This window comes from Glycine soja, chromosome 13 (assembly GCF_004193775.1).
Source record: "Glycine soja cultivar W05 chromosome 13, ASM419377v2, whole genome shotgun sequence".
In the NCBI taxonomy this organism is placed as follows: Eukaryota; Viridiplantae; Streptophyta; class Magnoliopsida; order Fabales; family Fabaceae; genus Glycine; species Glycine soja.
In genome coordinates, this window is record NC_041014.1 from 28,028,622 (window position 1) to 28,053,737 (window position 25,116).

General features: G+C 36.9%; 1 protein-coding gene across 4 annotated transcripts; it reads left to right on the top strand.

Moving 5' to 3' along the window:
- Positions 1 to 298: 298 nt before the first annotated feature.
- On the top strand, positions 299 to 24,733 carry LOC114382108 (protease Do-like 7). 4 transcript variants are annotated; one of them, XM_028341344.1, is made up of 25 exons: positions 299 to 851; positions 959 to 1,029; positions 2,031 to 2,165; positions 8,764 to 8,822; positions 8,907 to 8,943; positions 9,383 to 9,508; positions 9,648 to 9,737; positions 10,595 to 10,660; positions 10,757 to 10,829; positions 10,908 to 10,966; positions 11,270 to 11,377; positions 12,053 to 12,133; positions 12,648 to 12,697; positions 13,081 to 13,246; positions 14,180 to 14,692; positions 17,188 to 17,370; positions 17,466 to 17,571; positions 18,100 to 18,270; positions 18,358 to 18,437; positions 19,246 to 19,329; positions 19,752 to 19,979; positions 20,824 to 21,039; positions 21,198 to 21,355; positions 22,533 to 22,644; positions 24,130 to 24,733. In XM_028341344.1, exons 1-25 carry the CDS (start codon positions 566 to 568, stop codon positions 24,304 to 24,306), a joined length of 3,435 nt encoding a protein of 1,144 aa, XP_028197145.1. In that variant the 5' UTR covers positions 299 to 565; the 3' UTR covers positions 24,307 to 24,733. The 4 variants fall into 4 exon arrangements, with proteins under 4 accessions (XP_028197145.1, XP_028197146.1, XP_028197147.1 ...); XM_028341345.1 differs by having other exon boundaries at positions 300 to 851; positions 10,757 to 10,813; positions 10,901 to 10,966; XM_028341346.1 differs by lacking the exon at positions 19,246 to 19,329 and having other exon boundaries at positions 303 to 851.
- Positions 24,734 to 25,116: the final 383 nt, after the last annotated feature.

Below are 25,116 nucleotides of genomic sequence, written 5' to 3' on the forward strand. Positions count from 1 at the left end.
GAATCATAATTAAATATGACGTTATTAATTAAAATTAATTAACTTAATTATATTCATTGATCTTAAGTTTGAGCATTGTGTGTGTAAGTCATAGTATATCTCTTGTATTTAAGTTTAATGAATAAATTATTTTAGAAAAAAAGAGAGAAATGAAAAATCGAATTAAAAAAGTTACGGAAAAAAGAGTAATGGAAGAAGGAAATGATTTAATTTGCGACGATGATTGGATAATTATTGAAAGCCTAGTTAGTTGGGGTTGGATTTTTGATTGGCCATGTTCTGAGCGAGCGGGCCTTTCTTCCCGAAACACGTTACTTACACGTAGGCACTGAATTCCGTGGCAACGCGCAAACCTCACCTCACTGAGTAGTAGTCATTGGGGCGGACTATTAGAAAACACTTTAGTAATTGTTTTTGTGTGTGTGCAGCGTCAGTTACCCAACCCTAACTAAACACACACACACTACACTGAGCTCAGAGTGAAGAAAGAAAGAGAAGAGAAGTAGTAACAGTTTCAATCAGTTGAAAGAAGAAGAAGATCGAGCATTCTTTACTGATCGGAGAAATGGGAGATCCAGCAGAAAGGTTGGGATCGGAAGGATTGGATTCCGGCGCCGCCGTCAAGACCGACGACCTGTGCATGGAAATCGATCCGCCATTTCAGGAAAACGTTGCCACCGCCGAGGACTGGCGCAAAGCTCTTAACAGAGTCGTCCCCGCCGTCGTCGTCCTCCGCACCACCGCCACCCGCTCCTTCGACACTGAGTCCGCCGCCGCCAGCTACGCCACCGGTTTTGTCGTCGACAAGCGCCGCGGCATCATCCTCACCAATCGCCACGTCGTCAAGCCAGGTAATTAATTAACCTCGCCTCGCTCGCTCTAGCTGTTTGTTTCTGTTTTTTCTTTTTTTTTTATGAATTCGGTTCGCGTTGACGATCTCTCTGTTTCGAATGTGTAGGTCCGGTGGTTGCAGAAGCGATGTTTCTGAACCGCGAAGAGGTTCCGGTGCATCCGATTTACAGAGATCCGGTGAGTGAACTTTTGATGTCTTCGCTTTGGTTTCTCAATGTGATGCTGTGAACCGTTGAATAATTGGCGATCTAGTTCAATCCTTTCTTTCATTCGGTTGTTTTTTTTTAGTCATTTATGCATGCATTCTGCTTCCTAGAAACTTCTTTGCTCGAATACTCGCTTCTTTATGAAGGCAGGGAAATCGTGTGTAGGTGTAGCTGCTACGAACATGCAAAATCACGACGCTATTGTTTTTCAATAACAAGTATTTAAAATATAAAAACATGTTTATATTGTTATTACCTGCTTTAGGAGGATCAAGATATTATTGTTATTGAAACGAAGTGTGTGCTTGCAAAATTGATTTTGAAGTGGTTTAGTTTATGCTTTTGAATGTTTTTATTCTAAAAGCAAGTTATTAGTAAAACTCCTTGTTTCAACAGTTATTTAAAGTTGCTTCAATCCTTAAAGTGGAACCAAACATGTGAACATTTACTTAAAATCAGATTAGCTAATATTTCAATATGATTCTGGATCATCTAACGTGAACACTAGTTTGGAACTGCATCATGTCAATTAATAATCACATCCATCTTCCATTTGAAGGCAAAAAGCTACCCCTGGTAGCTTCTTATTTCCATGTTTCTAACTAAGTCTTGAGGTTTGGATGTGGAACCAAACACATGGGAAGAATGTTTTATCATCTCAAAACACCTTCACTGTTATTATTTACTTAAGTTCCGTTTGTTTTTAAATTGTGAAATGACAAAATGATTCCCCTTTTTGTTTTGTTTTACTGTACTCCATTTCATTTTTTTGTGCTATAGAGCTTGTATTTTTAAACTGTACTTTGGAGATATTTTTAAAATTTATAAATAATTATTATGGTCCTCAGAGAGTTCTTGTATGTGTCTCTGTGTATTTTTATTCTCATTTTTTTTATTAATAAATTCTTGCTGAGGTTGCACTTTCGCTGGATGCCTGTTGATGCAACCAACTAAATACATACACTTCTTTAGGTACATGATTTTGGGTTCTTTTGTTATGATCCTGGCGCTATACAATTTCTGAACTATGAGGAGATACCTCTTGCTCCTGAAGCTGCCTGTGTAGGACTAGAAATCAGAGTTGTTGGTAATGATAGTGGTGAAAAGGTATTATCTTAAATTCACATCTATGATTTGTGTCTGCATTATGCAATCGGTTTTTGACTTAAGATGCATTGGATAAACATGTTTCATTTGATAGTTCAATTCCACTTATTCCCTGTATTCAGTCTTGCATTTTTTATAAAGTTAATTCTCGTATGACAAAGCTACATGGTTTCTATGCTTATATCAAACTCATCAAATGGCTAGCAAGTGATGTTCTTCTTGGCAAATTGACCAAATCAATAGACCATTGTTGCACAAAGCAGAATGATGTATGCTGAGTTTTTTTTTTTTTAATTTGATTTCTAATCTTGATCATGGTTTGTTTTCAACATATGTCCAGTTACATTCCTTTGTTGTCTTCTATAAGGCCTTTGATTTCTAAAATCAAGTTATATATCAAAATTTATTTTCCTAAAATACTGACCAAAATTGGTAGTCTTTCATTTTTTTTTTTTGAACAGCCAAAAATATTTTATATATTAGATATAAATAGTACCAGAGGTACTACGAAGATATATAGGAGATGCCATTTCTTGAGACAAGAAAACATAAGAAACAAAATAACACCCCACCAATGAAAGCTACAAAACCCAACCATACATCCCACACTAGGTAAAGGCCAAAGACATAGATGAGGACCATTGTTGAAAAGGGACAACAAAGTCCTTTTCCCACCCCCTCAACCAAGACCAGGTGAGAAAGATTGCATTATCGACCAACTTAGAGATGACAAACGGTTGATTTTTAAAAATCATGTCATTTCTAAAGTTCCAAATAGATACTGTTGCTACTATCCACCAAATCTTTCACTTTCTATTAGAATCCCTCGAAGCAGCCAAGGAGAAGTGCTGAGAGAAGTTGTCCCCAAGCCTACAATGCAAAACTCTGTCTTCCTTGACCCAAGAGTTGAACTCCCACCACAGTGGCATAACTTTTTTGCAAGTGAAAAAGAGATGAGAGGCAGATTCAACTTGACTTTGGCAGAAGGTGCAGAGATCATTTTCAATAACAACTTGCCTTCTAGTTAAGTTTTCCTTAGTCGGTAACCTATCCCAAAGTAGTCTCCAAGCAAAGGATGGGCTCTAGGAGGTACTTTGACTTCCCACTGCTGGCTGAAGCCACGATTTAGGTAGCCTATTGGCTGATCACCTTTAATACAAAGGTAGGCAGTGCTAGTAGTAAAAATTCCTTTTGGATCAGCTCCACACACCCAATAATCCTTCAAAGCTGCATTAGGGCTTAGAGCTGTGACCCGATCGATAAAGTCTGAAGCACTCCCCAGCTCATTGTCAAAAAGATTTCTTCTCCATGAGAATTCCCACTCCCAACCTTCTTCTCCAAAGGACCCCATGCTTCCCACTAACTGAAATTTTTGAGAGGATATTTGATACAATTCGGGGTATTTATCTCTAAGAGTTATTCCATCACCCACCCAAGAGTCTTCCCAAAATAATATTTGATCACCACCGCCCAATTTCCAGAGAAACTGCTTTAAGACCTCTTCCATGCTGCTGTGATGAATTATAGACTTCAAATCAGACCACCAAAAGAAATGGGTCTGCTTATGAGGGCCCTCTTCCAATCCTCTCCATCCCTTGTACTTTGAAATGAGAATTCTACTCCATAATTGGTCTGGTTGTTGGAACATCAGCCACTTCCACTTGATAAGAAGGGCTCTATTAAAAGCCTTGATGTCTTTGATTCCCAAGCCTCCTTTATCTCTAGGAGCACAGACTTGATCCCAAGCCACCCAAGCTATCTTTTTACCTTCTGCACCTCCACCCCATAGAAAGTGTCTTTGGATAGAAGTTAGCCTATTTATCACTGCTATAGGGGCCTTGAAGAAAGACATGTAAAACAAAGGCAACGCTGTCAAGACAGAACTTATTAAGGTAGTTCTGCCTGCCATTGAGACATTCCTCTGGTTCCATTTATTCAACTTAGCCTCGAATTTTCTAATTATGGGCTCCCACACCACCTTCCTTCTCGGATTAACACCTATGGGCATCCCTAGATAAGTGAATGGAAACTGCAGGGGGCCACAGTTCAGGTGATCAGCTGCAGATCTGCACCACTGCTGAGTCTGGCCGATAGCACCAAATTGGCTCTTAGCAAAGTTAATTCTAAGACCATATACCATCTCAAAACTTCTGAGAATGGCCTTAATAACTGTGACATTGTCCATAGATGGTTCCCCAAAGAATATAGTATCATCAGCAATTGAAGTATATTGACTGGGATCTTTTTCTTTCCCACCATAAAATTGTGGTAGCAGTTTTTGGAGACAGCTTCCCTCATCATGCCTGTCAAGCCTTCAGCAACTAGGTCAAACAAAAAAGGAGTCAATGGATCCCCTTGCCTCAAACCTCTTTGAGGTTTAAATTCTGAAGTAGGACTACCATTCACTAGTATGGATATTGATGCTGATGAGAGATACCCCTTAATCCAGCCAATCCACTTTTCATGAAACCCCATTCTTCTCATCATATAAAAGAGGAAATGCCAAGACACAGAGTCGTATGCTTTTTCAAAGTCAACTTTGAACACCAAGCAAGGTCTCTTAGATCTCTTAGCCTCCTCCACAACCTCATTAGCAATTAAAACTCCATGAAGCAACTGTCTGCCCTTAACAAAGGCTGATTGCCTTTCATCTATGAGATGGTTCATAACCTTGCTAAGCCTATTAGATAGTTTTTTTTTTTTTGGAAGGCGAGCCTATTAGATAGTACTTTTGCAATAATTTTGTAGACACAACCTATTAGAGATATTGGTCTGAAATCACTAATAAGTTGAGGATCCTTGATCTTGGGGATGAGAGCAATGAATGATGAGTTGAGACCCTTGGGGAAGACTACAACAACAACAACAACAACAACGCCTTATCCCACTAGGTGGGGTCGGCTACATGGATCAACTTCCGCCATAATGTTCTATCAAGTACCATACTTCTATCCAAACCATTAATTTCGAGATCCTTTTTGATAACCTCTCTTATAGTCTTTTTGGGTCTTCCTCTGCCTCGAATTGTTTGTCTTCTCTCCATCTGGTCTACTCTCCTCACTACAGAGTCTACCGGTCTTCTCTCTACATGCCCAAACCACCTAAGTCTATTTTCCACCATCTTCTCTACAATAGGCGTTACTCCAACCCTCTCTCTAATAGCTTCGTTTCTAATTTTATCCTGTCGAGTCTTACCACACATCCACCGCAACATCCTCATCTCCGCTACACCTACTTTATTCTCATGTTGGCTCTTGACCGCCCAACATTCTGTTCCGTACAAAATCGCCAGTCTTACCGCAGTCCGATAAAACTTTCCCTTTAGCTTGATCGGTACCTTTGCATCACATAACACCCCCGATGCTTTTCTCCATTTCATCCATCCTGCTTGAATGCGATGATTCACATCCCCGTCAATTTCCCCATCATCCTGTATTACAGACCCAAGATATTTAAACCGTGTGACTTGAGGGATAATATGGTCTCCTATTTTCACCTCTGAGTTAGAAACCCTCCTTCTTTTGTTGAACTTACATTCCATATACTCCGATTTGCTTCTGCTTAGGCGAAAACCATGTGTTTCTAGAGCTCGTCTCCAAGTTTCCAACCTCTCATTCAGCTCCTCCCTCGACTCTCCAAGGAGGACTATGTCATCTGCAAAAAGCATGCATCTCGGCGCTATCTCTTGGATTTGTTCCGTGAGGACATCCAGAATTAAGGTAAAAAGGTAGGGGCTAAGGGTTGACCCTTGATGTAAACCAATTGTGATGGGAAAATCGTCTGACTCTCCACCCTGTGTCCTAACACTAGTCGATACCCTATCATACATATCTTGGATAGCTCGAATATATGCAACCCTAACCCCTTTCTTCTCTAGAGCTTTCCACAAAATCTCTCTAGGCACTCTATCATACGCTTTCTCCAAGTCAATAAAAATCAAGTGCAAGTCTTGTTGGGCCATGCGATATTGCTCCATCACCCGCCGTAATAAATAAATCGCTTCCATGGTCGACCTTCCCGGCATGAAACCAAATTGATTCTCAGTAACTTGAGTCTCCTTTCTTAATCTCCGTTCGATCACTCTTTCCCATAATTTCATGGTATGACTCATGAGCTTGATTCCCCTATAATTTGCACAATTTTGTATATCCCCCTTGTTCTTATAGATTGGCACTAACGTGCTTCTCCTCCATTCCTCCGGCATGCGTTTTGACCTCATAATTTCGTTAAAGAGTTCGGTGAGCCACTCAAGACCTCTATCTCCAAGAGTTTTCCACACTTCAATAGGTATGTTGTCTGGCCCCACCGCCTTACCATTACTCATTCTTTTCAACGCTTCCTTTACTTCCTGTTTCTGAATCCGACGATAGTACTTATAGTTCCGGTCCTCTTCTCTTGTGTCTAGACTGCTAGAGTCATATCCATATCCATCATTAAATAAGTTGTGGAAATACGCCTTCCACCTTTCCTTGATATCTTTTTCATGCACTAAGACTTTGCCTTCTTCATCCTTAACACACTTTACTTGATCCAAATCTCTAGTCTTCCTCTCTCTACGCCTTCACATAAAATTCTGAGAAGAACCTAAGGAACTCAGGTTTCAGTTCCCTCCAGAAGTGCTTAATGAAGCTGAAATTAAGCCCATCAGGCCCTGGGCTTTTATCACTACCACAAGCCCACACTGCACTAGTTATCTCCTCCTCTTTAAATGGTTCCACCAACACCTCACTCTGGATTGAAGACAAGACATTGAAAGAGACCCCATCTAAGTTGGGTTTGTGCAGGCAGGGTTCAGCAAACCTGCCTTTAAAATGCTGAAGAACTGCATCCATAATGGCAGCAGGATTATCTACCCAACTACCATTGATTTGCATCCCCCTCAAAGCATTCCTCCTTCTATTGGAATTGATGATTTTGTGGAAGTAGGAAGTGTTACTATCTCCCTCTTTAATCCACTTACACCTGGATTTCTATCGCAATATTGATTCATGAAGAAAAGATTGCTCCCATAGGTCAGATTGGGCTTTCTTGAGCTCTTGAACTTGCTGATCAGTAGGTTGAGCTGTGAGGGAATTCTCCAAGTCATTCAACTTATGCTGGATTAGCTTCACCTTATTGCCCAAGTCTCCACAATTTTCTTTGCTCCAGATTTTTAACCTTTGTTTAATTTTCTGAAGTTTGCATTTCAAGGCATATCCCCCCCATCCCATAGGCTGGTTAGCAGATCAGCAGTCCCTCACCACCTTATTGAAGTCCTTATTGTGCAACCAAGCATTAAAGACCCTAAAAGGCTTAGGGCCCCAATCAATATTTTTAGACTTCAACATGATAGGGCAATGATATGAGTAGTTCCTTTCAAGGTTGTGTTGGGAACTATCAGGCCACTTAGAGACCCAATCATCAGAGACCAGCACTCTGTCTAACTTGCTTTTACAAGAACCGTTAGGCCTAACCCAAGTAAAGGGCTTGCCCAAGCAAGGAATATCCTCTACCTCCATTTCAGCTAGCCATTCATTAAATTCTGCGATAAGGTTAGTGTCTGGAATACAGAGATTGCTTCCCACTCTTTCAGCTGGGTGTCTAATGCAATTGAAGTCCCCTACAAGGCACCAGCACTGAACCTGAGACTGATTCTTCAGTAAGTATAGCCTCTGCCATAGCTGTCTTTTACTTTCTAGCTCACAAGAAGCATAAATATTGGCCACCACTACCCTCTGACTCTCTACCAACCATACCCCCTCCAACATGATAAAACCCCTTTCAGCTCTTTTAATATCAACCTGGAAGTTATTGTTATTCCAGACACAAAGGAGCCCCCCAGCTGTGTTGTCCGCAGGAAATCATTCCCAATCAAAGTCTGATTGACCCCACAAAGCCTGACAAAGTGCCTTGTAAATGGAATCCCTCTTTGTTTCTTGCAAACAAAGAAGATCTATCTTATGCTTCCCAACCAAATTCCTGATAGAGGCCCACTTAATACCTCCACCCAACCCTCTAATGTTATAGGATAGGATATTCATTGAGGAAGTTTCCTATTCCCCAACTCCTTAGCTTCTTTTCTGTCTCTACACTCCATAGAAGCATAGCTGTGGAGGAAATGTAGGCTATCTGTAGCTGTCTCCATACCTAAGTTTTCTCCAAGGCGCCATAATTGCTGAGCCTCTTGCAGCACCTCATCACTGCACTGTATTACACTTTTTAACCTCCTTTCTGTGCCCACGAAGCTCTGATTTTGAACCTTATCCTGAGTGGCGTGTTGATCTGCTGAAGCCTGGTTGCCATCTTGAAGCTGAGGATGCTTTACCTCAATCTGAGAGGGTCGGGCCCTAAAGTGAGAGATGTTTTTTTGTCGAGAATAGACTTTAGAGAACTTGTCTGGGGTCTCTTTTATGGATTGGGTTGCAGATAGGGGTTCCTTCTTATGACACCCATCAGTTTTCACCGTTGGGCCTAAGACATTACTTCATGGTTAAGTCTGTTCATGATTGCCACTGCTTTTTATTGATGTAAAAGAATCACGTGTTCTAAACTTCTAACATTACCTTGGTTCTTTTTCTCCCAATAACTTTGGTATATTTATTTTGGCTTTTGCTTTCAGGTTTCCATTTTGGCTGGTACTCTTGCTCGATTGGATAGGGATGCTCCTCATTATAAGAAGTATGTTGTAGAATATCTGTAACTTTTTTGTGCTCTTTTTGTGAACGGGTTGAATTTAGATAATTAAGCTATTATATAATGCAGGGATGGGTATAATGACTTCAACACATTTTATATGCAAGTAAGTGAGAACAAATATTATTTAATTCATTTACATTAAAATTTCAAATTATGAGTTTGTTGATGTTATTTTCTTTAATCTTCAAATTTTACATCCTTTAATTTCCTTCCTATTTTGTATTTTAATTTTCTAGGTGTCTTGTAATTTATCCAATGCTATACTAGAATTTTCCTCAGTTTTTTTTATTACTTTATGTGGAAATATGCTAGAATTGAAAGCAGGCTTCATTGCTAAAAATGGTAGGGAAAGAAAATCAACTTCAAGGGGTTAAAAATCAATTTGTACCAGCACTGGGCAACTTCGTAGACCAAATGATTTGTCTGATGTGGTTTTGAAGTCCTTTTTAGAAGTGATTTACAGTTACTGTATATGATATGCATATCCTGCCTTTGCCCATTCCTTTATTGCAACCATATATCTCCTGATTTTTACATTTCAGGCAGCATCTGGGACCAAAGGAGGGTCAAGTGGTTCCCCAGTTATAGATTGGCAAGGCAGGGCAGTGGCCCTCAATGCTGGGAGCAAGTCATCAAGTGCATCAGCATTCTTTCTACCTCTAGAACGAGTGAGCTCTTGATATATACTTTTGCTGAATTTGTCTGACGCTTCCTGTTGTAATCAAGGAGAAATTCAGCTCCTCTAGTGGGGATGGACTAATTTAATTAGGACAAGTGAACAACTAAATACAGTGATTTACATTTCAGGTTGTGAGGGCATTAAGGTTTCTTCAAAAGGAAAGTGAAACTTATGTTGATAAATGGAAGGCAGTTTCTATACCTCGTGGTACGCTTCAGGTCTGTCAATTATTCTTTGCAGATTCTTCCTTTTGTGTTTTTCTCATGATTTAGTATTAATCTATTTCATGGTACTGAAGCTTAAATATTTTGTATGCTGCATTGCAGTCAATAATATTGACTATATTAAATTTCTTTCCAATGGAAATTTCCTGGTAAATTGAAATATTTTGCTGTGGCAAATGGCAATAAGGCCTACTGGTGTCCAGACTTGCCTAGACTTGTCCACTTTATTTTTCTGCTAAGTTTCTCAGTGCACTTATTGCATCTGAGACTGTTAGAACATGAAATGAAATATTTGGTTATCGGCATATATTTATACTTTATAGACATTGAAAGTGATACCAACTAGTTATATATTGTGTAAAATGTCAAATGCTAACTATATGATTTCTTGATTACAGTTTTGCCATTGTTATTGAATCAACCATTTTTATTTTTTTTTTAAATTTTGGTGATGGATTTGCATGAAAATACTGACATATGTTGTATCTTTAAGTAATCTCAAGATAATGTTTATTTCTTACATCTTTAATTTACTTCTTCGCTGCTTGTTATAGAACATGAGACACTTGCTGTAATTAGTGCTTTCAAGATCCCCCCATCTTTTTTCTGTTTGTCTGCTCATTACAGATGTGCTTTGGTTGTAGAGGTTTCACACTTATCATTTTGTAATTTCTAGATATTTTTGTTCCCTGCATCTTTAATCTGCTGATCTTCTAATTTTTTTGTTTCTTATATATTGGATGAGATTAGAGATGGTTGTACAGATTTTTTTTCTTGGTTCAGTAAATAGACATTACCTTTGGGTATGCCACAATCTTATTTTTTTCCTCTTTGTGTAAAATTTGATATAGATGACATTTCTCCATAAAGGGTTTGATGAGACTCGTCGACTTGGCCTTAGAAGTGAGACAGAGCAGGTTATTTATTATATAATTTTTTGAGGTTATCTTTATTCAGTAGCAGTTTTCTTCAAAAATCCCCTGAATTATATACACTGCTCTTAAATTATGCAGATAGTCCGTCATGCTTCTCCAGCTGGTGAAACTGGAATGCTTGTTGTGGACTCTGTGGTGAACAAATTGTTATGTAGAATGTTAATGTTTTTTGAGTTGATATTCCATTTCAATTTCTTTGGCTTTACTCCTTGACTTGTTTAGGTTCCAGGTGGTCCGGGTTATAAACATTTGGAACCGGGTGATGTACTTGTTCGTGTCAATGGAGAAGTAAGTTTGTTTGAAGGGCAAATTTTTGCTCCCCTGCCCTACCCTCCCCATTTTGTTTCTCTGTTAATTTTTGTTTGATATAGATTTAGTTTGTTTATCGTCCTTGGTGAAACACTGGGCTTTATGTTTCATCTAGAACTAGAAGAATGAACTGGTCATAAAAAGGTAATACTTGATTATGGAGGGCTAACACTGGGGTATTTTAGTAAAAACAGGGTCTTTTGCTGTCCATGTACTGTTTGTGGTTGGTATTAGACACTGGAGCTTGTTTTCTAGAACTTGACTCTGTAAAATTCATTGCAGGTCATTACTCAATTCCTGAAACTGGAGACTCTACTTGATGACAGTGTAAACAAGAATATTGAATTACAAATTGAAAGGGGTGGCACATCAAAAAGTTTAACTTTGTTGGTGAGATTCTTATTCTTGGATATTTACTTTATCAGTAGTTTTGTACTTGTTGACATACCCAATGCTTATCATTTCTATGGGAAGGGCATCATGGTGATCTACTTGCAACCTCCACTCTTTCTGAAGAGAGGGGCTGAAGGAAACCTAACTGTATAAAATGGTAAATAAATCAAGAGCATCATCAAACTTTTACTTTGTATATCCTTCTAATTTCATCAAAACTTAGCTTTTGAAGATCTGAAAATACAGTCAATGATAGACTAGAATTATACTGGTTTAACAATTTTGTTTGAAAGCAATACAGTGGCTAGATAGTAATTTTCTGAAGTTTTGTGATTCTTTAATTCTTTGTAATCAAATGCATGATAGTTATAATTTTGGGTTTGACCTGACTTGTGGCCTGATCGCCCATCAAAAGAGGTTTATGAAGTATGGACTCAAGACGAACCAAACTTAGCACTCTGCATCGTGCCACCCATGAAATAGGGAAAATATTTACCCATGAAGTAATATTGAACAGAAAGAATCTGATGAAAGCATAAAAGTAGGTTCTTAGTTACTAACATGAACCTGGCTCAAGATTTATACTGGCTGCTTGAATAATGATTATTGAAAATCCAATTATTGCTTACCATTGTGCTAACTTCTTTTCTTTTTAAAATTTTTTTGTATCAGGTGCAAGATTTGCACTCAATAACGCCTGATTATTTCTTAGAAGTTAGTGGGGCAGTAATACATCCTCTTTCTTATCAGCAGGTTAGTTGGACTGAACTCAGAAATTGGAATGCTTATTTTATTTTGTGCTCTCTACAGAAAACTTAGTTGAATATGATTTGGCTTGCTGTTTGAGAGGCCGAAGGAGGTGCCTGTTCAAATGAAGAAATATGTCTTGAATGTTCACCATGTTTCTTTTATATTTAAGATATTATTAGAGAAGTGTTTGGCCTTTTTCCTTTATTCTATTGGTCCATCTATTTCTGTGTGCTGGCCTTTTTCCTTCATTCTATTGGTCCATCTGTCTCTATTTAAGATGTTTTTGGTCTTATACTAAATTACTATTTCCTCTAAATGGTTGATTTACCTTCTTATTGTATATTCAAGGGTACCAGTTTGTTTCTAGTTGTGGTTACTGTAACATAGTTATTCGAGAATATACTGTGTCATAAAACTCCCAATATGTTACTCACCCCTCCCCAAGGTTGCTTCCATTACTCTTCCAATTTAAGCAAACTGCCTCATTTTGGTTATGTTTATCATCTTTTTAATGCAGGCTAGAAACTTCCGTTTCCATTGTGGGCTTGTTTATGTGGCCGAACCAGGGTATGTGTACTTTGATAAGCATTGAATTTACCAAACTTGATACATATTTACAGCCTAATGGCCAGAGAAAATATTAATGAATTGTAGTTTATATTGATGATAGGTTATGCTTATCCAAATTATGTATAGAGCTATGTGAGTGAGATTATTAATTTATTATAACTTTATGATGATCTTGTAAGTTTATCTCTTGTATTTTAGAATTCCTTGAAATTGTTCATCACTTGACAAATTAGCAAATAACCCTGAGTCTAGCATGAAGTTTGTCTTCATACGCAAGAGTTGTTCCTAGAGGGATGAGGGAGAGGATCCCTCTGATATTTATTTAACATTTTGGCATATATCATGTACTTTATTAAACATGTGATACTTACCTTTTGCAGATATATGCTCTTCAGAGCAGGAGTTCCTCGCCATGCAATAATTAAGAAATTTGCTGGTGAAGAAATATCATGTCTTGACGAACTGATATCAGTTCTTTCTAAGCTATCCAGGGGTGCTCGAGTACCATTGGAATATATAAGCTACATGGATCGTCATCGAAGGAAGGTAATGGTTACTGTGCAAACAACATATAGTTTTAAATTAATGTATATTTGCACAATGCAGATACTGTTTATTACTTCTTGTCATAACTTTCAAATGGTATTGTTTGGCCTTTTTAAACCTTGATCTATGTATTTGCAATAAAATTTTCCTAGTGGTTCATGAATAGAAAACAACCCCTCATTGATTATATTGTGTATAGGATATTTCAAAGAAAACAATGAGCTTTTCTATTTATTAGTATCTTTCTTTTTCTTTGGTCTATAAGATTTAGGGTATGCAATGGTATACTTGTTACTATTTATACATATGATTGGTATACATATTTAGATTATTTTACTTAGATTTTGTAGAAGTCAGCTTTTATGGTTGTATATGACTATATGTTATTGGTTTATAATAAGCATCTAACTATACAGGGATGGTTTACATTTTGTAAGTTTTTTGACACAAAGGTGGATTTTATGAAAAGTTTATTCTATTGAAAATTGGCTTAATGATGTAAACTTTATTCTAACTCTACACTGGAGTCTACTGGTATATTAGTCTAGCAGATTGTCAGCACTACAACAATGTTCAATATATGTTTTTGTGGATAATTGAACTTGACATTTGTTGCTGATATTAGAAGCGGATTGACTTTCTGATCCGACATGAATCACATGATAATGTTTTCATGTTAGAAGCGGTGGTATATTTATATGTTTGTATCTATGTTCAATATTATATGTTGTTGTGGATAATTGAACTTGACATTTGTGGCTGATATTAGAAATGGATTGACTTTCCGATCTGATAAGATAGTATTTTCATGTTAGAAGCAGTGGTTTATTTATATGTTTGTATCTATGTTCCTTTTGCATTTGTGCTCGGAGGTCATTTAAAAGGTATGACAAATTTCTGATTGTTTCACTAACATGGCTGATGGGGCTGCAGTCTGTGTTAGTGACGGTTGATCGGCATGAATGGTATGCACCACCTCAGATATACACTCGTGATGACAGTACTGGTCTTTGGAATGCTAAGCCTGCTTTTAAGCTTGATTCCTCCTTCCTATCATTGGGTGCTAAAGATGTTGAAAATCTATCTAGACAGTCAGTTTCACTAACTGGTGAGCATGCTTGTGGGGGACATGTGTGTGGAGATAACAGTCAGGAGTTGGTTGATGGTGTCACTAGCATGGAAACCAATTGTGAAGATCCCTCAGAGTGTGTATCTCACCACAATGCATCTGATGGTGTGGTGAAAAAACGAAAAGTGGATGAAGATTTATCAGCTGATGGAAATGTTGTTGCTGATTTTTCCTTAAATGACTCAAGGGAAACTAAGCTAGAAAAATCAAGTATTATACAGGATGACATGTTAATGGACTATCAGGGTGCAACTGCAGCTACAGCAAATGCATCAGTTGCTGAACGTGTGATCGAGCCTACTCTTGTGATGTTTGAGGTATTATTGTAGAAATTTTATCACAATTTTGCTAAGTGGCTTCACTGGAATGTATAGAGTGCGTGAATGATACTAAAATTATATGATGCCCTCATTATGGTGTATCCTCCATAAGTTTTGGGATGTCCTCATTAAAAAGTACCAAAACTTTTAAAAATTTTGTTGTTTTGAAGGTTTAAGATGAATTTTTCTCTTTTTTTTTATATAAAATTCATACAATATATGTTCCTTTTTTAAATTATTGAAATTTAACAATTTTTTGTGGTCTTAACATGAATTTCCGTTCTTTTTTCTTGTTTTGGCCTGATTGGAAGTTATCTTAACTGATTAGGAAGTGTTTCAAAATGTCTCTATCATGAATTGTTGCAGTTTGGTGTGTGTTTCTGATATTTGGAAACAGGGAACATTTTCATTATTTGAACTTTTCTAGCAAACTCAGAAGCTGTCACCATTGAAGTTCAAAAAGTTTTTTTCTGGAGGGCGGAGGTGACTGAGGCATTTTTTATTATTTATGTAATTATAGAATAAACCTAGCTATGTTAATTTTGTTTTTACAGCTATTTTATAATATACTTAGGTATATGTTTTTAATAGTTGATTTGACATATCCTACAATTTTCTAGAACTGATGCATATGACATTTACTCCTAGTCTCCTACCTTACTGATCTACATGTGTAACCCACCTGTTTTTCGTCAGCAAGCTGTCCTGCTATTTTGTATTATGATATTCAACTCATCAGTTTTATACATAATCAAGTAATCTTTTAAAACTTTCAAAATCTGTTCTGTATACTATGATGTACATGTAAATTGTTGGCAGCTAAGTTACTCTTGTACAGGCCAGTATGTCAATTTTACAGGAAATGTTAATACTTAATAGGGTACAATAAATTTTAAAGAATCTATAAACACTTCAGCAGAATATATATTTAAATTTTTTTATAAAATTTATATGCAGTTATATATTAAAAAAAAATACATTGTCTAATAAATATTTTCTTATAAAAAGTACAAAAAACTAACAGACTTTGATTAGGGCAAATTACACTCACCCCTTTCAGTTTAACAGAATTACACTTCCTTTTTTTGACACTACAAAATCCTGTCAATTTATATAACAGCATTGGGTACCCTTCCTGTTGACCTCCCTTGATTTCTTATGCAGTGATATGAATCAGGGAAGATCAATGTAATGTTAAAAAAGGGAGGAGTATCGATGATCAAGTGTAATTTCATTAAATTTGAGAGGTGTGAGTATAATTTTCCCTAAATGTTTTAAAGGATCTAAAAAATCTGTTCTTTTTCATGATCCAAAACAAATTTTTACTTTTAGCAATTTGTTTTTTTTTTGTAAGATTCCTAAATTCTTTTTTTGGAGCATTTAAAATGTTTTGAAATCAAAATTTCCCATTTTGATTTTTGATCATTTTCGAGCAAAACATTGAAGAAAAAGTAAAATGTTTTGAAGCATTTTTTTGTATGATGAATTCATGTGAGGTGTGTGGTATGAAAATTTGTACCCAGCATAGATAAGATATAGGTGTTGGCAACCGAATTTTGACCGAGCTCTTTGGTTTATTATTTCTTGCGACAACAAAGGGTAAAATGGAAAACATTGTATTTGTATTTCTTAGATTGTCAGTGATAAATACCACTTCTGCATGTAAGGTGGATGTCATAGATTATAAAGACTACATTGGACTTTCTTGAGAAGGATATTTTCAATATGTGATTCTCTTTTCAATATATCTCTTATTTCTCCTCTAAGTATGGTTTTTGGACAGTTGTAGTAGACAATCGGTGGATGTATGGAGCCTGAGATCAATTTTAGGATTGCACAAGTTCCTTGATGTTTTCCTTTTCTAATCCCTTAACTAAATATTACCTTTTGTTTTGGACAGTCCTAGTAGACAATCAGTGAATTTCCATGTAGTATAAAAACTGATGTCATTATAATTGTGGTTTGCCATAGTTCATTTGTTTCTATTGTCAGTCTAATTGTTAAGGGGAGCCTTGGAACGGTTAGAGTTGCTGCTGTGTGATTTCAAGTTGGGTAATTAGTCTCTTGCAAATGCAAAGGCTGACTAGGTAGACCCATAATGGATCTGACCCTTCCCTTGACCCTGCCATTGTGGGAGTTTTATAGAAACAGGCTGCCCTTATTTTTGTCCATCTAATAATTTAGTCTTAGTTGTGATATGTGGTCCAAATTTTTCCTATCAGCCTTTTGTTTGATTGATGGGAATGCAGCAATATGGCTTCCGGTGTCCCTTGATTTTTTTTTTTTTAAATCATCTTTTCCCCACCCATAACTGTCATATTTAAGTGTTTAAGTTCATTAATCTGGGACATTTCTATTTTTCTGATGAAAAATTTCTGTATTATATAATCACTTTTATGAGTTATGACAACAATGCTTGATGTTGTAGCACTGAACCGGTGCCGACTTACTGGTTTTCCTATGGTTTTTCTAAAATCGTGTGGTATATGCAGGTTCATGTTCCCCCATCTTGTATGCTTGATGGTGTTCATTCACAGCACTTTTTTGGAACTGGTGTCATAATTTATCATTCCCAAGATATGGGATTAGTTGCAGTTGACAAGAATACAGTTGCAATATCTGCTTCTGATGTAATGCTATCTTTCGCCGCCTTCCCAGTTGAAATTCCAGGAGAGGTAAATCTTTCTAAAAGAATGTGACACCAATAAAATAAATGAATAAACAAGAAGGTTGTCTTTCTTTAGCTTATTGTCCCTCTTCCTTATTTCAGGTGGTATTTCTCCATCCTGTTCACAATTATGCCCTTATATCATATGATCCCTCTGCATTGGGACCTGTTGGGGGTTCAGTTGTTCGTGCTGCAGAGTTACTTCCAGGTGGGTTTCAACATGTAATTGCTAAATTTCTACTATTTTAAGGCGACTTCATCTTTATCAGATCCAGATTTGGGAATGAAGAGCATGTTCCATTCTCATTGACCTGTGACTAAAGACTACTATCCATACTTTGGTTGAATGGGACTGGGAATAATAAAAGAAAAATCTTTTTATGATTTGTTGTTATGAATTCCAATTTCTCATGTCCCCTTTCTGTCAAGGAATACATATCTTACCTGTGAGGATATCATGATATGTGTGGAGGTGATGAACTCTGTATGAACTTATTACTATATATATTTGTAGTTGATATAGTTTTACATTTTCTAGTTGAAGTTAATTGCTTCTGGTAAATGATTAAATTACTCTAACAAGGGATGAGGGAATATTCTAAAGGTAAATAATGTTTTGTTTGAAGATATAAACATTTTAGATGTAGATGATGAGAGAAGGCAGAAGTTTGAGGGCTTTTACAATTATTTATCTATATTGTTGAAAGACTCATGTTTAGTACATTTTCTTGTTCAGAGCCAGCATTACGCCGGGGGGATTCTGTTTATCTTGTGGGGTTGAGTAGAAGTCTGCAAGCAACTTCTAGGAAATCAGTTGTTACCAATCCTTGTGCTGCATTAAATATAGGATCTGCTGATTCCCCTCGCTATAGAGCAACCAATATGGAAGTAATTGAGCTTGATACAGGTGAATTTGGATAGCTGTTTGTTTGTTTGTTAAATCATGTTACTTGTACAGATAAAAAGGTCTTACTATTCATTTGTTAAAATACAGATTTTGGCAGTACATTTTCGGGTGTGCTAACAGACGAACAAGGAAGGGTCCAAGCTATATGGGGAAGCTTCTCAACTCAGGTTTATACTACTTATTCTCTGCTTGCTGGGATGGATCTGGACATTTTTCATTAGGGCCACTATTGGAAAAACTGCTATAAGAAAATTGAATGATAAAACTAATACTTGATGACGTCAATAAAAACCTTTCTCGAGCCTTCTTTGAACAGCTTATGCTTTCAGGAGGGTTCATCCTTTGGCATGGCATAATATGAGTGAGTGGCTTTTAGTTAGACTAGATAATCAGAAGTTCAAACTTTGTACTGCTTTTTTTTTATTTTTATTATTAGATTAATTTAATTTTCAGCACAAGATTTGGGTGAGTCTGTGCAATGTCCACACTCCTAATCTTTTTTTATTTTTTTTATTTTGTTGCATTAGGGGGTGTGTTAGAAATTTTACTTAAAACTACTCCCAAGTCTTCTAACAGGTTAAACTTTTAGCAAGATTGCTTCACAGTTGATGCTAATTAACCTTAAGTTCTATTCTTTTAGTGAATAGAAGTTAAGTAGGGGATAAGGTTGCCCCATTTCAAGGTTAGGACATACAACAAGCCTTAACAAGGGCTTACGTTTGTACTTATAAATGACTTACTAATGAAGGACCACTGAGGTAACTAGGAATGTGGCCACTGCTACCTTAATACTAATTTCCAAATAGAAAATTAGAAATTAAAGAAGAATTAGACCTTGTCTATATGATCCAGTCATGAGTAAAATTCCTGATGGGAGGCTTGAAACAATGTACATATAGTCATATACTATGGTTTTTGGTTTATTCATTTGTTTAATATAATAAAGCCTGACTTCAAACAGTTGTGTCCTCGTAGAAGAAGTACAAGAGAAGAAAGATGAAAACTAGAAAGAGACGAGAGAAGACAAATTTTACACAAACCTCAAAAGGCTACCTGATGGTGGGTTGGTCCTTGAAGTCTATAATGCCATTATTCCTTTTCAATTAAAATTCTAATATCAATTAAGAAAGGCCTAGAGTGTGAAATTTGTTCCTTGAATTCTATTTCATTATTCCTCTTCATTTATAATTAGGAAAACAAATATAGGAGAAACTTTGCCAAAATTTTGACTGATATTTTGTTGAAATATAGGACTCGTGAATTATTATGCTTCCTTTTTCTTGCTAAACTGTTAAGTCTTTTATTTTGAAGGCTTGCCAGGTTAACTAGCTTGTATGTGGGTCATGGCCTAGGGTGGGCCATGACATATAACTTTTTTTTTTTTTTCATTTCTTGTGAAAGGGAGGGGGAGTATTTTTATGATGAACCCTGACTGAATTGTGACATACTTTTTATGTGGATGCTAAAATTCTCTGTTCCAGCTGAAATTTGGTTGCAGCACCTCAGAAGATCATCAATTTGTGAGGGGTATTCCAATTTATGCAATAAGTCAGGTTCTTGACAAGATTATATCAGGTGCAAATGGGTCACCTCTTCTTATAAATGGTGTCGAAAGGCCTATGCCACTTGTGAGAATTCTAGAGGTTGAACTTTATCCAACATTGCTTTCAAAGGCTCGGAGTTTTGGATTAAGTGATGATTGGATTCAAGTATGGATATCTTGCTTTTAATAGTTTTGAGTTTTTACCTGTAGGATATCTACTTTCCTTATGCATACAATATGTAATACTATTTTTCACTTTAGCTATTAAAATTTTAAAAAAATGCTACATTACAACCTTATATATATATATGATTACCTGTCCATGGCTGAATTTGCTATTTAAGGTTTTATTCTTTCTGCATATGAACCAGATTTAAGGTTCTAGTGTAGTCCTTCCTGCACTAAATAAGATAGAAGCAACAACAAATACTAATGTATATCCATGATCATAGATAGCATTCCATTTTAACTGAATGCAGTACCATCTGATGCCTCCAACATGTAGAAAATCCGTTTTCTTCTTTTGATGATTACTGTAGAAGTTCTTTTTGGTTTTACTATATGAAATTAGATGCTATTTGTGAATTGTGATGAATGTTGTTATGAGTTATGACTTGAGGCTTAAGCACATGAGGAATGGTCAATAAGACTAGTTCATTATCTGGAAAAGCCCCTTTAAGAAACATATCCATGGTGGCTTCACTCTATTTCCCCTTACATTATAATTTAATACCAGAACAGTATAATTTACCCAAATGATTTTTTTTTATGTTCTAGAATTGGCATCATGGGTGTTTATTAGAAAAGTGACATTATGGATTGGTACTGGTGATAAGTTGTCCATTAATACCTCAAGAAATATTTCAAGCAAGAGGAGTAGAGGATAATTTATATTGCCTCTTGTTTATTTGTTGTTTACTTATTGGATTCCCTTACCTTCTTTCACTTCTTGAAACATGAAAGAACTAGTTTTGATGTCCATTGTCTTGATTTGGTCACAATTATTGTAGGCACTTGTTAAGAAAGATCCAGTAAGACGTCAGGTTTTACGTGTTAAAGGTTGTTTGGCTGGATCAAAGGCTGAGAATCTTTTAGAACAAGGGGATATGGTTTTAGCAATCAACAAAGAACCAGTCACATGCTTCCGTGACATTGAAAATGCTTGCCAAGCTTTAGACAAATCCGACGCCAATGATGGGAAGCTTCACTTGACTATTTTCCGGCAGGTATGTGACAATATCTGCTCTCCCTGATTAAAGTTGTTTTATTTCTTTCTTTTTGATTGAGTTTGTGGAGCCTGCAAAATATGAAACTTTATCTTTCTTTATTTGTGGCATATGGATTATGATTGTGCCTTACTGATTGATTTGTGTGATTGTGTCAGGGACAAGAGGTTGAACTTTTTGTGGGAACAGATGTTAGGGATGGAAATGGCACTGCTCGTGCAATTAATTGGTGTGGTTGTATTGTCCAAGATCCACATCCAGCAGTGCGTGCTCTTGGATTTCTTCCCGAAGAAGGTCATGGTGTATATGTGGCAAGGTATGATTTTAACTTTGCACTTGCAAATTTTCAAGTCTGCATCAGGGTAAAAAAGTGCCTTTTTAATGGAGTGGCATGGTAGGATTATTATCTATGAAGCACAGACATAGAAATGGACATTGGACACGATACGGACACTGTGACACCTGTAATGTCCAAAATATAGGACACCTCGACACACACACACATAATTCAAATATAACATTTTCCTATTATAATGAGTAAAAAAAAAAAATACACTTGGAAACAGACATCATTCACAATTTGGGCTCAATGTTCCCTTAAGTTAAAAGGGATCTAATCCATCCTTCCATCTAAAAAGCAAAGAGACTGTGATGACTTATATGGCATTTTGCTGTCAATCTATCACACGCACAGCACAAGTTCTACAATTATCTTGACACTATATGGCACACAAACAGCAAATATCAAATAGAGATACTGTTGTCTCATTATTAATATGACACACACACGCACATAACAAGTAAATTAATATCGTACACCACCGGGTTCCATATGTGAAATAAAAACAGAGTTAGCCACTCCTTTTTAAAGCAAAGGAAGTATGCTAGTCGAGAATGAGAAATGAAGAAGAGGGTGGGAAGTCTGGGAACTATGGAAGTCATAAACTCACGATTAACAAGAAGAATTGAGATTAGTCAGTGCAACAGTGGGCAGCCAAAATCAAAAGTGCCTCAGTCCAGCAAAGAAGAGGAAATTAGGAGAAATAGAGAGGCATATGCGATAAGTTTCTGTCTTTCTAGTTTCTAAATTTGAAATTTGTCTTTTAAAAATTTCAAAATAATTTTTTTATACACTGAAGCCGTGTCAAAGTTGTCTTTTAGTGTTGGAACTGCAAAAAAAATTAATATTTTAATCCGACACCGGAGCAGTGTCAGAGACGTGTTGTACGGGTGTCGGTGTTGGACTCGCACGGACACCGCAATGATGAGCAATGTCCGTGCTTCGTAGATTATTATATGTAAAATCGTATGAAGGCCTATTGTATTTTGTTTGCAAACTGCTGCTGTCATGCCAACTTCATGTGATGGCCTTCGATATTGGTCTAGTGACTAGATGTATGGTCTGAATTGTAATAATAACTTGCTCCTGTTCTTGCATTGCATGCTTGCATGACTACAGCATCTGCTTACAACAAAATTTGTCAAATTCACAGGTGGTGCCATGGGAGTCCTGTACATAGGTATGGTCTATATGCTCTTCAGTGGATAGTCGAAATTAATGGAAAACCAACTCCAAATATAGATTCTTTCGTTAAAGTGACAAAGGTATGGAATTTACTGTTGCATGGATGGAACTCACACTTATATGCTGTTATCTTTCTTTTCTTCCTACTTATACCTTTCCCTCTTCTCCTTTTACCATCCAACCAATTTTATAACTTCGAGCTTATTTATATGTAATATGATATGATGCCCGTGGTGATCTTGAATACCCTAAAATGCATGGCATGTGTACATGTGGAATATCTATGGTGAGTTTTAAATTTTATATGATTAATTTACCCACTTAATAAAGGTTGTTTTATTACTCTAGGATGCACCAAAATGGGGACGGGGACATATACGGGGATGGGAAACGGCAAATTTAGAAATCCCAAGATATGGGTACGGTTAGGAAATGGCAAATTTTTTTAATATTTTTTATTATTTATCTAGCTTGGTTTGCAAACTTCGGAGGTCTCTTTATGGACTCAAACAATCCCCACGAGCTTGGTTTGAAAAATTCAGCTCAGTTGTTCAGGCTTCTAGGATGAAACAAAGTGCAGCAGACCATTCAATTTTTTCTTAGTCATTTCCTGTGGTGACTATATCATCTACATAGACCACCAACTAAACACATCTACTCGATGAGGTATGACAATATGGTTGGTGGAAGCAAACATGGAAATTCGAAGAGAGAGAGAGTGTGAAAGCAAACCTGGCTGGTGGTTCGTTGGTGGTTTGATTCGAGATCTTTGGTGTTGGGTTCGGATCCTTGGAAGTACCTTCTACTGGTTCAGTCTGATTCGGCTTGCGATCTCGTCAAGTTCCCACCGCTTCAACCTGCACTCACCAGCTTCGTGCGGTTCTCCTGCTGGTGCTTCCAGAGCCTCGTGTACGCCTTGAACACCTTCTGGAACGCGTGGGGCTGCTGCTGATGCTGGCTTGTGCTGCCGCCGTATGCTGGCACATCGCGCAGACGGCCGAACTTTCGATCCGTGCCCTCCACCAGCACGCAGAAGGTTTGCAATCGGCTAGTGGTCTGAGAGTGAAAGAGAGGAAGCCCTAATTTAAATGTTTTTTTCCTTTTTTTAAAAAAAAATTTTGGACTGTGGGGACGCGTGTGTAGGCCACTGCCGTCCCCAATACGTTCCCACAAAATGCTGTCATCCCCGTCTTGGTCAGCCGTACCCAATAAGTAAGTCAACGACGTCCCTTGGCCGTTTCCTAGCTGTATCCATCCCATTCCCATGCAGTACCGGAAACGGGGAACACCACCTAGCATGCATCCCCGTGCTTCATAGTTATTTATTAACATGAAACATTTAAGGAATTTGTAACTACAAGCTTTTTCCTTTTTATGACTGAGAAATCTGGATTTGTAAAGAATATTGTAATTTTTGTTAGGATGACTCAAGATCTATTACCACAGTTTGATTAGCATGGCATTATGTTTTTTTGGCTGCGCATTTATTCTAGGACTAGCCAAGCTGCTCTTTTTTGGTATTCTCCCAAATTATTCATGTTTTATAATTATTTATTGAATGGCAGGAACTAGAACATGGCGAGTTTGTTCGTGTAAGGACAATTCACCTCAATGGGAAGCCACGAGTCCTAACATTGAAGCAAGATTTGCATTACTGGCCAACGTGGGAATTGAGATTTAATCCTAATAGTGCGATGTGGCATCGCAATATAATCAAGGGATTGAACTGCAGTTCTGTATGAAATATGAATGATCAGACCATGTAATTCTTTCTAATTCCTATGTACGCAGCTACACGGGAGTATAGAAAAATCTCGTGGAAGGCATCTTCCAGGTTCAGAATTATGGTTTACCAGTGCCCTCGTTGCAAATTTGAGGCAAATTTGATGCTTTGCCGTTAAGGGGTCTACTTCAATTGGTTGAACAGATGGAGAGAGATACTATAAAACATTTTGTCCAAACATATTGTATTGCATTGCCATGATTGATAAGTTATGAGGCGTTCGATTCAGGCTGGCAATTATTTATTCGGATCTGTACCGCAACATATAACAGTAGGCTAATTATATTGGATCCTGGAAAGGTTGGATAATAAAAGAAAAATGAAAAATATTTATAGTTTATGTATTGAAGGAAAAAAAAAAACACACCTTTTCTTTGGTTTGTGAATATTTTACCAACCCTCTTCGCTTTAATTTCTCCTCAGCTGCAGCCATGACAAACTCATGCGATAACATATTCACCTGTTAGGATTGTCTTAAAACACACCTTTTCTTTTAATTTATTATACTTAGGATTGTCTTAAAATTCACCTGAGTAGCTTTGTTTCTAATCTATTCTCACTTCTTTCCTAGAAGCATGTTTTGCGATTTTTTTTAAAATACTTAAGGTGTAGTTTACTAACATTTTAACTAAAAAAATAAGCGTACCTTGACAAACTTTGGCAAACTTAAATATATGTCTGTTAATGGGATGCTCGGAATTTGACAAACTTTGCCGTATAATGATTATTGTATGTGAAGCAAATTCCCTTCATTTCATTGTCATTTTTT